Genomic DNA, 14,268 nt, shown 5'->3' with positions numbered 1-14,268 from the left:
TGAGAGGCTGTTTTTGTGCTACATTGGCAGCTGTGACTGAAAGGGAAGTGCCCAGGGATATTTGAGAAAGGCTGTTCTAAAATTTCCAGTCCAGTTTGTAGACTTCAGAGATTTGGATCATACAGATCCACCGCTGATCTACTGGAATCTGATCCATACCAAATTCCAGCCACATTCACGCATCTCCATTGGTGAGAGCCCTTCCACAGATATTTGCCATTTTCAGGGAAGGATTATTGCTGCACATTTGGTATCTTCTAATATTTTGAATATTATTTGTTAATCCATCAGTTTATTAGTGGCACCCTACAACAGGGACAGCTGGGAAAGTAATGGGCTGATTGTTAAATTAGTCTGAAAGAAACATAATACCAGAAGAGCTTAAATGCTACTGATTCTCCAGCTGCCCCCTTTCCTTTACACATTTACCGCAGTGTGATGCCGTGGTGACACAGACCCTGCCTCTCTTTGGCTGACTACCTGGTCCCAACCACTATCCTTCATACAGGGGGGCCATTTTATAGGAACTTTTGTTCCCAGCATGCTTTTTTGAAGCTGGCCCTTTAAATATGACAGAGCCTAGTGGCTGTAACCCTACTGTTGCCATTTTGCACCTGGCAGCTATTTGCTCTCTCTCTCTCTCAGCTGATAAGCATTCTCTGGTCCTCATGTTTCCTCCTCCCTTTTCAGTTCCTGAGGAGATGGTTCAAATACTCCTAGTGTTTCTTCTCTCTTTTACAAAACTGGTCTTTAGTTGTTTCATCTAGTGCTGGGACACAGGCAGGGACATTGTACCCAAAATGTTTCAAATAATGCATGTGGGGAATAATTTCAGTCTAAAAATAGTCTTAAGGAGGACTTAGAGATGCACAGACTACACTGGCCCTGTGCCCTCGGATGAATTCCACCCTAAATGCATTAGTAGGAAACCCCAATTCTAATGCCCCTTCTTAATATAGTATTTAAACTCTGGAATGTTATAAAAACTTTACTTAAACTTAAGGTCCACTGTGTACAGATTGTGAAAAGAGCAACTCTATACCTCATTTCTCTACATACACATGTCAGGCTTAAGAAAGGTATCGGATTAAAGAAATAGTTCAACCTTGCTGCAAAGATTTTAATTTTAATTAAGGTTATTCATTCTCTTTATCTCTATGCTTTTCCTAGCAAGAAATTTCCAAGCCTAGTCATCCCAGCTGGGTCCAAATGTAGAGACATCGTGTTTAATCCTCTTTGGAGGATGCTGGTTTCACAGCAGGACTGCAGGAGGCCGGCAGGTTTTAACTCTGCATAAGTGTATGTTGTAAAACCAATATAGCCTGGAAATTCTTGTTCATTGCTTCCTCTCACATGTGTAGAAAGCTCTCAGCCACTGAAGTCACATATCTGTAACTAAGACCCAAATTGAGGGACAACAAATGAAATGGGCCAGAAGGAAGCTTGCAATGATGCCGAGACGTGTCGTTTCCTCTAAACCCAGCTTCACAGATTGTTGCTATGAGGTATGGACATCAGAAATGACAAACAGAGAGGTGAAGTCAGACTTGTGAGAGAGGGAGATAGGTTTGAATTTAAAATGACTAACATTTCATTTCTGGCAAGCAGGTACTGGAGGGGGAGGGGGAGTTTGTGTGGCAGGGGATTTTTTAAACACTGATCATAGGTCACCTCATCATATTTCTTCCAGTTTGTAAGAAACAGTGCTTCCAATGGCAGTGCAATATTGATTCAGTACTTTGAGCTAGTGCTTGTTCTTCAGGAGCAATACAACAGCACTTTCCAGAAAACTAGCTGCAGCAGAGTATTTATTAGTAGGCAGGAACATTTAGGGGCTTCAATAGGGAAATTTCTTTGTGAACCTTGGTATTCACCATACACTGATGTTCATAAAGATTGTTCAAGGTTACGCATTTATATAAGAAAAACAATTCAGAGTTCGGTGCAATCAGTAATTCCAGTATGAAAAAGCACCATGTCACAAAACAGTTTACAATACAAAATTCTTCAAAAAATCTAATATTTAAAAAACAAGATTTGTTCAACAATAATAATAATACAGTAAAAAATTCTTATTTCCCTTCAAACAATACTGCTCATTATGTTTGGCACTGAAAAAGAAACTGTCACAAATGTATCTTTTTTAACCACACAATGCTGTTTTGTGTGTGTTTGTATAACAAGGAAAAACAGTTGCTAAATTTATCATTTGGCCAGGTGCATTTTAAACTGTTTTCTCATAAAAACATCCATAAGATGCAGTGGCACAGTGTGCAAAATGGATCCATATTCCTCTCAGAAAATTTGTTAAATATCGAGATTGGCCCATCCCAAAATCCTGGATCTGAGCACCCCTGAAACTTGAAAGGAATGTGGATCTAAACTTCATAATTGGTCCCATCTGGGTAATGGGCTGAACCTAAACCCTGAGCAGGATTCAGACCCAGAGTTAGCTATTCAGACTCATTCTTATTTAAATGATACAGTTTTTAAGTCAGTTACCCACATCAGCATGAAAAAAGGACTACACTAGGCTAAGCTAAGGTTGTAACACATTCATTTTGTTTTGACTTAGCCAATGAAGCATGAGGGGAAAGTGACAGCAAAAGTGACTGATCAGTCTGTCTTCTGGGGGGGGGGGGGGGGGTAAAGGCCTGAATGATCTAGTCATGACATCATGCTTGAAAAACTGAGATAGCTGAGCACTCCTCACTGCTCTTTCATCACCCATGTCACATGGGGAGTGGGGCATAAGTCTATGGGGAAGACTTCCGAGTCTTGCCCTCATGCAGACCTGGCCACAGGCAAGTAGCACTGGGAGCAGCACAGAATGTGTGATCAAAAAAAAAAAAAAAACTTGAAGCTGAGAGATAAATACACAAAAATAGACTTTTTAGGAAAAGTCTGTGCGAGTTTTAAACTAACCCCTATTAAAAATAAGGATGCGGGTTTTGTACACGATGTAAACCAATTGCATCATTATAATGACTGTCCGCAGCTGCACAAGGAAAAGTGAACAAGAACATGCATTTCTTAGTGCTGTTTCTATGAACAACAACAAAAGAAGTCAGTTTAAATAGTTTGTACATCTTACAACAAAGATGCCATTTCTAAAACACATTACCACACATTAGTACAGTCTTTAAAAAATTCAAATGAATGCGTCTAAGACTTCCGTAAAACTGCATGTCATATTTACAGAAGAAAATGTCTGACATATTGAAAAGCATAGTCAATAAAGAAATAATACATAATGCAGGTACATTAGCAGAATAAGAAAAGTTTACTCCTTTCACATTAAAAATTCCAGAAATGTCCTAAACATTTATAAAATAGCAAACAGTGATCACGCTTAGAAACACAGACTATATACACTAGTTCCTATCACACTCCTTCTCTCTTTTAATTTAATTGGCTGTTTACCAATTTCATTTCAGAGGTTTGGTTTAACCACTGACCCTGGGCATTTCTAACACATACCTATGAATACTACCCAGGGCCCAAATCCTGAAGTCTTTCCACGGGCAAAGCTCCCACTGACATCACTTTCATTGAGTTTTGTCTGTGTAAGAACTGAGTAAAGTCTCACAAGTGGCCAAATGAGTTTGCAGCAGAAACAAAAAGAGGTGACCCACAACATTCTGATGTGAATATACATAGGAGACCAATGATTTCAGAAAACTGTAATAAAACACTTCAGATTGCGCTAGTTTAATTAATATTTGCCCTTCTTTCAGAATGTAACATTTCTTCCTTGGATTACATCGATTAGTTTACAAAGGGTTAATCCAAGGGGTATTCAATTTTCCAACCTAAGAGATGGAGATGCAAGTGGTCGACTTGTGGAAAGCCCACTGATTTCAGTGTGGCGGTATATGTATAGTGTGCGTACACAACTGGGCCCTAAATTTTTACCCTACATCAAGATCATATGTTCATAACTAGTAATGTTATTAAACGGATCAGCCGCAAGTGTTTTTGCCAAAGTATAATACTGATCACCTCTTTAAAGTTAAAGTTAAATAGGACTGAATCTGCAGAACCATAAAAGGGAAAAGTGGAAAACCCAAAGAGGCTGGCATGGATAAATGGAGGAATTAGCAAGTGCTAATGCAAGAAACAAGTCAAACCAATCACAAGTTCAACCTATGCAGAAAATATTGTGCAGACAAAACAAAACAAAACCCCACCACCACCAAACAACAAAAACAATCCCTAGATCAATTTAAAATTCCATTTTTACTGCACACAACCCACTTCTGTTACTCAGGCAAAGCTACCACTGGGATCAATGGAAGTTTTGCTGGAGTCAGAACTAAAAATAAAAACAGCAGGACTGGATCTAGTAAAATGGATTTCACTCTGTTTCAGAATAGCTATGAGAAAAACACAATAAGCAGAAATGTTAATCAAGAAATTAAATAATAAAATAAAAAAAGAACACAATCGTCTCAAGCATGAAAATGGCCAGCATGAGACACAAAATATTTCATTGGCCTCTTTAGATCTTTATCAGCTTGAACCACTGTTATTGTTTTTTTCCCCCTCCAAACACTTTACAAATCAGGGTTTGGCTGCAGTGGAATGCAGTTTCAATGAAGTCACACAAATGAGGGTCATTCTTGTCAGTTTAATAATAATAATAATTTAATTGCAGAGAATACATGAGAAAATAAAAAACACAATCTCCCAACAAATGATTGTGTAGGGCTCCACTAATCGACACACAGTGGGTATCCAAGTTGTAGGGCAAATGCAGGTTAGCATTAAAGTGGATTTTCTCAGACAGTTTTGCTAATCATCTGCTTCTTCAGTGTTCAAGGTGGCCATCAAGCCAATCAAGTGACCGTGGCATGGCTCTTTGGGCAGATGGGATGAGAATTCTCAGAAGTGCTCAACGTTGGTCTAACTCTGCCCGTGTTGAAATCACTAGTAAAACTCCATCCACTTCAACAGGCATAGAGCTAGGTCAGTGCTGAGTACTCTTGAAAATGCCATCCACACTCTTCACTTCAATGTTCTTATGGGGGGAGAACAGCAAAGAAAATATCTTTAATATGTAGCTTTGAGATTGTGTCCCAGTACGTTTTAGCATTAAATCATTATCGAAGGCTCAGAAGGCCCAGTCACGATCAGGGGTCTCTAGTCCTTGATCCTGACACTAGAGCTATGCAACTAACTGATATTTTTTTTGATTTGGTGTCTGAACTGAAAGAAAAAAAAAGTTGGTTTGGGTCAAACAAGCAGTTTTGTTTTGGCTTTGAGGGTTTTATTTAAAGATTAATGAAATTGCAGTGTCAAAATGAAAAGGCATTTTACACTGAAAAATCCAAAGGTTTTGTTTTAAAAATGTCAAACAAAATATAACATTTAGATTTTTTCAGAATGTTGTTTGTGTTTTTTGACTGAAACAGTTTGGCACAAATCGATGAAATGTTTCAGTCAACCCAAATCTGCATTTTTCAGTGGGAAAAGTTTCTGATGAAAAATTTTGTCCAGCTCTAGCTGACACATAGGAAGACACTGTCCTTACCTTGAAGAAATCAATACTCTATAAGCCATGGGAATGGCTAACAAAACTGATTAGCTTCAGTTTTGCAGCAGATTAATAGAAACAAAATAATGTAACCCACAAATTGTTTCAGATGATTAGAGTTTTGTTCAATATTTAATAATAATACATATTGTGGTTTGGTGAGCAGAACACAACAACACTGGCTCCCAAACCTGGGCCTGCCCAACAAAAGTCAACCCATAGAGATGCACCAGTACCAGCACTTCCAGATGTCAAAGGCATAGCATTAGTGCCTCATATTCACTGACTGGGAGGGGAAGAATTGTCAAATAGATGATGGTAATTAAGTACTGTATGTAAGTGAGAACCCAAACCCAGTGACTTGACTCAGCCTAATACTCTGAGTGCCTGTGCTGAGGGTGTTTATTTGGGATTACATCAGGGTGGACAGGGAAATATCCATTTACCTCACAGTTAAGGAACACAACTAAAAGGTGGGCAAAATTTTACCTCAGAATATGGAACTAACCAACTGAATTGAAAAATTCCCCAGTGTAAAGCTTTGTTGAGGGACACAGAATTCTCACTTTTTGTACATTGATTTTCCTGGGTCTTTCAGTCTGTACAACACAGGGAGAGATTCGCCCCTGGGCAAATGCTAGACCTTAACTAGGACGGAAGTGGTGCAAAGATTCTGCATGGCCTTTAGTCCAGGAGTGAATGCACCTGTAGTGAATTCAAACCTTGATCTCTGGACAAAGGCACAATTAATATCTGTTCATTTTTCTGATCATATTGTTCACTATATATGAGGGCTCTGATTTGTCCTGTTCATTGTGTATTAAACATTTTAGGAGGGATTTTTTAATCCCTACTGTACAATTAAATAATGCTATGTTCTGGGGCAGGACTGAAGGAATTTAATATGTACATTCCCAAAGAAATGCATCAAATCTATATGGATATTACTTTGCTTCATAGACTAATATAATTAAAGGTGGGCAGAGCAGGATCTGAAGTTTGTGCATCCTGTACCTCTAAAATGTGGCACCAACCTCAGCTCCAAAACTATCTCCACCTCAAACAATATAGATTCTTAGAAACCCAACACCACCAGCCAAAGTCACACTGAAAGAAGAGATACAGTGAGATAGTCATATGTATTATAGTCAGATACAGTCTCATAGGGTGGGAGTGGGGGAAAGACATAGATCTACTTTTCGAAATGACCTGAATACATATATAACATCTCCTGCAGTGTTCTTCATTTCTAGAGTGTGAATGTATTTCATGCTGATTTGCAGGCCCTTCTTCATTTTTCCTTATGTTTTTAAAAATAGCTGTTTATTTAAGTGCAATATGTCTCTGAAAAAATTCTGTAAAATAGGCATCATGGGGTTCTATGCCCATTGCCTCATAATAATTGTATATCAAATGTTCTCAATTTACAAGTAAAGGTTTTTTTCAAGGTCAGCTTGAAAACTAAAGCTGACCTTCAAAAGTCAAGCTGAGTTCTTTCCTTCTTGTGTATCATGATGGGGAACAAAGTTCTGCAGGCCAAATTATGCCCTCAGTTACACCTGTGAAATGCCATTATCTTCCATTTATGCCCTCAGTGACATCTGCTAACCTGGCTGGAGTTCTAATTGGAGCACAGTAAACAGTTCTGTTGATGATGCACATGAGGGCACAAAATCCACCTGCCTCTCCTCCAGATGTGGACTCTGAGGCAAAAAGTATTAAAAACTTATTTATGTCACTGCAGTCAGTAGCTCTGACTCTGACTAGACACGGGGAGCAGATCGGCTGAGTAAGAAGGTGCCATTTTTTACGTAGTAATATCTAGGGTTGGAAGGATTTGATTTAAAAAATATGCATATATATTTCTATTGATAAGGAAAATTTACAGATTGGTAAAGTAAGAAAAATGCTGCTTGAGAACTTATTCGCATTTGATTTAAGGATATTTAATTTGTTTATTTTTGACATGTGATGTTGACAATTTGTGTTTTTAACAGTTATAAAGCTTTAACATTTTGTCTGCCAACATTGGCTGTCATTAAATAATTATTGCCTGGCCACCCATATTGTCTGGTTCCACCCACCCGCAATTTCCCACAACTATGAAAATTTCAAGAGATAAATAGATAAATATTGAAAAAATTCTTAAAAATAAGCATTGATCAGTCAAAATTATATTAAAAAAATTCAAAATTCTGCCAAGCCTAGTTGAATCTCAGCACTTTGGGCCTGATTCTCCACTGCTTTGCATCTTGGGTAGCCATTTACAGCTGTGCAAAGCGAATGGAGAACTATACAATTCTGAACTGGCAGCAGTGTACACCCAGTTTGCACAGGTGTAAATGACAACACAATATTCAAGGGAGGGCCCTTTGTCTTTAAAACAGCTAGTAAACAACACATACATATACCAAAAATGTGCCAGTGCACCATGGGGAAAATACTAGAGAAGCAGAACTAATTACCCACTCTTCTCAAAAGCACCTGCTGTGATCCTGTAGCTTGTTGGAAATATACTTGGTTTTGGTGGTAGAGACAATAAGGTTCCAACCTACTGTTCTGCCTTTGTCCGTCCGCCCTTGAGTGTTATTTGTCCAGTGTTTGCAAAGCTTCTTTATGCTTTTACAATTATATAGTGTCCTTAACATCTATAAAAAACAATTTCTCCTTCTTTAAATATATTAAATAGTGTGTAAATGTACAGTGAAACACAGAGCAAAGAAAGATCCAGGATACTTAGGGTTAGAAGGGACCATAAGGGTCATCTAGTTTAACCCCCTGCAAAGATGCAGGATTTGTTGTGGCTAAACATCCAAGACAGATAGCTATCCAGCCTGCTTTTGAAAACCTCCAGTGAAGAAGCTTCCACCACCTCCTGAGGTGTCTGTTCATTGCCCTACTGTTCTTACACTAAGGAAGTTTTTCCTGAGATTTAATCTAAATCTGCTATGCTGTAGTTTGAAGCCCTACTTAGCAAACCGTGGGTAAAATATTCCTTCCAGCAGGTCTTGCATCTGTCACTTCATCTTGCAGCCAAAAGACCAACCCACCACAGGTACTAACTGAATCAGCAGAGTTATGTAGAAAAGGTGGTTCTGTAACAGTGATTCATTAGAAAAATGACCCTAGCCTCAAACTCACACTTCCACCAGCATAGGGTGTAACTATACCCTACTCTAATGTTAGTACACCGGGCTGCAATATGAAACATCTAGGAATTATGGCTGGCTGGTGGCCTCTGCTACTGACGTTTCCCTTACCTTGTCTGGGCTGCTCTGCTCATGTTGCTGTGCTTTTTCCTGAGCTCACAAAATAAGCATTGTTTTAGAAAAAGGGACACATCTCAGATCTTACAAAGTTAGCTTTGAATGTACAGGTTTACCTCAGAGTCATAGACTTTAAAGGTCAGAAGGGACCACTGTGATCATCTAGTGGGACCTCCTGTACATTGCAGGCAACAGAACTTCACCAAGTACCACATTAGCAAGTACAAATGTACTGAGAAAGGTGTGGGGAACTGTTCTGTTCTTAGAGCATCATAGTATAATTGTCTCTAGGTGCACATTTCAAGGTGCACTTATACATCTTCCATTTAAAGTAGTTATATACATAGTTTTCTGTTGTTCTAAAACAACGGTAATGTTTAGGATATTTAAACATGAGAGTGTGTACAGGTCAAATGGTAAAACAGAAAATAATGAAGCATGAGGCAACTCAACAATGATGGTGAGAAACGTTCAAAAGTCATAAGCTTAGTAGGAAGTATACTACAACTTTACCTGAAGGTCTCAGAGGACCTCCAAATCCTTTGGGTTCATGGGGTTTCAGATGTTGGAAGAGGGTTGTGCTTCATTTCCCCTCAAACCCAGAGTGTCCAAAAGAGTATGCTAGCTGGCTTTATAGGGGCTGTTTCAAGTTCCCAATCTCAGAGCTCAGTAAAGTGAATACTGAATGGCTTTACAGCTTGGCTGCTATAGCTTCTGTACATCAGTTAGTCTGCACAGATGTCTGGTACTCTCCTTTAAGGGCAAGCCCTCCGCAAGGAACTAACACCCCTTCTGTTCACTAGGAATTCCATGTAAATAGAGTTCTAACTTATGTACTTTTACAGTTGCTAGGTCTACAAAACACTAAACATTTTTGCATGCCAGATCAGTCAAGTTTACCTATCAAACATACACAAGTATTATTGAAAATGTATCTACACAGTTATAGTAAGTGGTATCAAGCAGCCTGTACTGTCTACAGTCTGAGAGTCAGATATTTTAATTCATTCCCTTAAAATCAGCTATGCTACTGTGACATATAGTTTTGGTCATTCTTTTTTTGAGAGATCACTGAAGTTAATAATGACAATTAGCAAGACAAAGAAATGATGCATACCAGTACTATGTATGTTTTGTTAACCAATAAACTGCAGATATTCATTTAACAAATTCAATTATCGATCATTTAAAAAATATCTACAATTTTTACTTGCAGAGTAAGAAAGGAACAGTTAATATTTTGAAACAAAATAAATTGCGAAAGGCAGGCAGGAATAAGGAATAATCTTCATGCATTTTGTAAATGTTTATACAATAACCATATCTCCAGTTATTTATGTCCTCTGCAGCTGTGGGTTACATTCCTAGTCTTTCAGTGGAAAGAATTACAATTCCACTGGCCTGGGGTCATATCACAGGTTGCATTTTCAAGCACATAGTTTAAAGTACTAATACACAAATTGCTTCTGTCAAAAAACAGCCAAACACCAAACTGAGGAACTAGGTTCTGGGCCAAAGGATTGTCATAATACAAAAAAAGAGATGGAACGCAGCTGCTTAAAAAAGGCAAAATTTTAATAGTTTCAGTCACATGCAACTGCTTTCACTGTATTAGAAACAAATTAATTGTAGGAGCTATCCACTTTGCATACTTTACTTCAACTTTAATAAACGTTAATTTTTCTAGCTTGTCTGCTTTTGATCCACAAGCCTGCAATGATATCTGGGATTGGAATTTTTCAATATGTATTCAGATTTGTAAGAAAATTTATATTCCAATTTATTTTCCTATGTAGTGGATGTGATGAAGTGACCCAAAGAAGGGCTTTAATACAGTGACACTGATTGCTTATGTTTGATTAAGGAGCAGATCCTTAGTGGGTATATGTCAGTGTAGATCCATTCACCTTAATGCAGCAATTTACAACAACCAAGGATCTAGCCAGATTTGTCCAAATGAAAAATGACCCTCCAGACAATAAGGAGAGAACTGACCCTTGACTCAGCATGAGGAGATCTCTGCAGATTTCTTTTAGGGCCAAAGCCTTTCTGAGGTCTATTACTGGCAAACAAAAAATTATCTCGAAGAGCACAAGTGCTTTAAATGTTCTATTTTGTGCATAGTATTTCCAATGGGGTGTGGATAAGACAGGGATGGGAAATAGGCAAAAACCATTTCAGCCAACCAGAAAATTTCACTGTAGTATTTCCAGTGACTATGCCAAAAACTAAAAAAGTTATGTATTGAACCTGCACTTGTGTGTTCCTCTGTCTGTCTCTCACACACGACTCGGTCTAGTCTTTTAGCTCATTTAGCAGGAGAATTACATCAATGGCATTTCTGTAACCACTTTAAATTGAAATTGATTCTGGATAAGCCCTTTAGGTCATCTGAGACAAAGAAATGGGCCTGATGACCTTTTATTCAGGATTGCTTTGCCACTTATAGTAAATTTGAAAGAACTGATTAACTATGTTATCTATAATTAATTTTCATTGTGCACCATATGTTAAGCATGACAGAACAAAATGGTATTGAGAATTAAGTCAAGAATCTTTTTCCTTCCTAAATTACTGTACATATGTTCTCCTAGCTAGTGATAAGCAAAAACTTCTTAATATATTCTACTGCTTTTACCTGATGGCTAATCAGCATTTAACTAGTCTGCAGCAGCAGATCTAACCTATTTTACTCAGTTTATTTTAAATTAAGGCTAGTTGGGGTTTAGCATTACAAGGTCACTTAATAGAATATCAACCTCACCCCTCACACAATGATTATACTATAGCAGTCTCATAAGTTCCTGATATTGGGCAGTGACTGCAGTGATATATCACCTACCGTATCACAAAGCAGACTCAACAAATGACAGGTTATCTCAAACTTGGTCAGCATAATACCTCCCATTGCTAAGCTTTTTTGCCAAAGCAGTGCTTGCAAATTCCTTAAGAGATCCCAAACGTACACACTGCTTGGAATATAGTGACCCTGACCAAATGAAAGAATTTTGCAGCAGCAAGGTTCAGAAATCCTTTTGCATCCAAGTGAAAAGATAAACATTCAACCGTTTTCTCTTACATCTAATTTTTTTAAACATTTATATATATATATCATTAAGCGTACCATTTCCTTGTTTCAGTACAGATCTTTCAACCCCACTAAAGTAAATGAAGTATGAATTCTACAATTCTAGCTTTAAAACAGTTTGTGATAGCTCTCCAACCTTTAGAAGCAGACACAGGAACCGCATTATCTATGTGGAGAGAGAGAGAGAGAGAGAGAGAGAGAGAGAGCAAGCAGTCCAATCTAGACAAGAACATTCATGACAGTGGACATGTCTCAGTGTCAGCTGCTTAAGGTTGCACAATTGTTATTTCTGAGCTCAACTCCCAGTCTCCTGCAGTAGAAACTGCTTTATTACTAATCTGAAAATCTCTCATTCAACACACATCTCGCTTAAATTTGTGTTCAATACCCAGTTTGTCATATACACAACTACACTTACTAATTCCAAATGGCAACAGGTAACATCCACCTGGTTTTTTGTTTTAATTAGAATTATAAATTGGTTTTATCTGGAAATCAAACACATGTTAAATCAACCAGCATAAGCCTGTTAAAAAAAAACAGCTGATCATTCCCTCCCCCCCTTCTCAATGCACCTTAAAAACTTTCACAGTATTGAAACAACGTGGCATTGTAGGGAGACTGAAGTAGGCTAGAATTTGCTAACTTATTGTATTAACACTTCTTACTCATCCTGTTTTGTAGTTTCTCTTGTGCCTGCTGGATAAAAAAAGACTGTACAAATCAAATACTGCACCTGTTGTAACACTTTGCACTTCAACCACTATTGTGCTTCAGATCCTGCGGGTGAATTTTCAACTATTAAAGTAGCATTCTAAATGTGGCAATAATATGTTGCTGAAGGTTTCTTCCTTCTTGTGGTTTACTTTTGAGAACAGACAAATTGAACAAAATAAAATCTTCTAAACAAGTTAACACCACAATGTCCATTTAAAACAGTATTCTGTCTGTGTTCTGGACAAACTATTAAGAGCATTCAGCATTCTTATAATTAATCCACAACAAAAGAAGCTAAAAGATGCCACAAAAGAAGGCATAAACTGGTCATACAGAGGCAACACCACCATGAATGTTGTTTGGCAAAAAAAACAAAAAACAAAAAGCAGATACACAATTCATCCAAAGAACTGTTTTAGAATTGCCCTGCACTGCTAGGATCACACTGAAGGAGACGGACTATGGATGGATCACTCTTGGCTCCTCGGATGAACTCTTCCAAAGAGAGTTTGCCTAATAAAAAAAAAAAAGTTTGTTTAGCATTATAAAATGCACTAATCAATCACAGCACATATGCAATGCTTTAACACTATGGATACATCCGGAAATTTACGAATTGTCACTACAAGGAAAGCATGGGGAAATGGTTAGGCCTTGCAGCCTGCCTGAAAGTAGCAAAATCTAGGCTCTGGTGGATCAATACTGTGTGGAGAGACTTTCAGATTTGAAGAACCCTCTCTGAGGGCAGGTCTACACTTTGGGGTTAAGTCGACCGAAGTTACACAACTCCAGATACGTGAATAATGTAGCTTAGGTCGACTTATTGCGGTGTCTACACCACACTGGGTTGACGGGAGAAACTCTCCCATTGACTTACCTTAGGCTTCTAGTTCCGGTGGTGTACCAGAGTCAACGGGAGAGCAATCTGTGGTCGATTTAGTAGGTCTTCACTAGACCCTCTGTATCAACCCCCAGTGGTTCGACTGCCACAGCGCTGATCCATGATAAGTGTAGACATGCTCTGAGAATGCTCCCTCCATTCAAATGTGAAGGCAGGTGGCACAAGTGCTTTGGTTCCTTGCAACAGACCCAGAATCACAGGAGGAGACAGGCAGGCTCTAAAAGCTATGGACTTGCTCTGAGTACACACAAGTGCCTTTTCCAAATGTATGTTTGAATTAAGAACCCATATCCATCTATTCACCTGGGGTTTCTTTAGAGTGCCCATTACAGTAGTATCTAGGTGCTGAGCAGGAAATTTGTAACGGCAGGTTTTATCACTACAGGGCAACCTCTATCTCAGAAGCTTGTGTGCAATAGAGCAGATAAAAAAACTTCCACTGGAATGGAGAATTCGTCTGAATTCAACAAGATGAAATTCAGTAAAGATAAATGCAAAGGGCTTCATGTCGGAAGGAAAAAATCAAATGCACAGCTATAAAATGGGGAATAACTGGCTAGGTGATAGTACTGCTGAAAAGGATCGGGGGGTTATACTGGTTCACAAATTGAATATGAGATAATGTGACACAATTGCTAATAAGGCTGATATTCTGGAGGTGTATTAACAGGAGTGTCATATGTAAGACAAATAATTGTCCTGCTCTTCTCAGCACTGCTGAGGCCTCAGCTGGAGTACTGTGTCTAATTCTGGGTGCCAC

At 38.4% G+C, this 14,268-nt stretch overlaps 1 protein-coding gene across 2 annotated transcripts in view; it reads right to left on the bottom strand.

The window, feature by feature from the left end:
* Positions 1-10,359: 10,359 nt before the first annotated feature.
* NCALD (neurocalcin delta) overlaps positions 10,360-14,268 on the bottom strand; it is an 81,634-nt gene continuing 77,725 nt past the window's right edge. For both annotated transcript variants that reach the window (XM_048841387.2, XM_048841385.2), the window contains exon 4: positions 10,360-13,120. In XM_048841387.2, the coding sequence (XP_048697344.1) occupies positions 13,023-13,120 (98 nt within the window). In that variant the 3' untranslated portion in view covers positions 10,360-13,022. The remainder of the gene's footprint in view (positions 13,121-14,268) is intronic.

This window comes from Caretta caretta, chromosome 2, assembly GCF_965140235.1.
Source record: "Caretta caretta isolate rCarCar2 chromosome 2, rCarCar1.hap1, whole genome shotgun sequence".
Lineage (NCBI taxonomy): Eukaryota > Metazoa > Chordata > Testudines > Cheloniidae > Caretta > Caretta caretta.
Note: the sequence above shows the minus strand (reverse complement) of the source record. Positions and strands in the feature narration are given on the sequence as shown.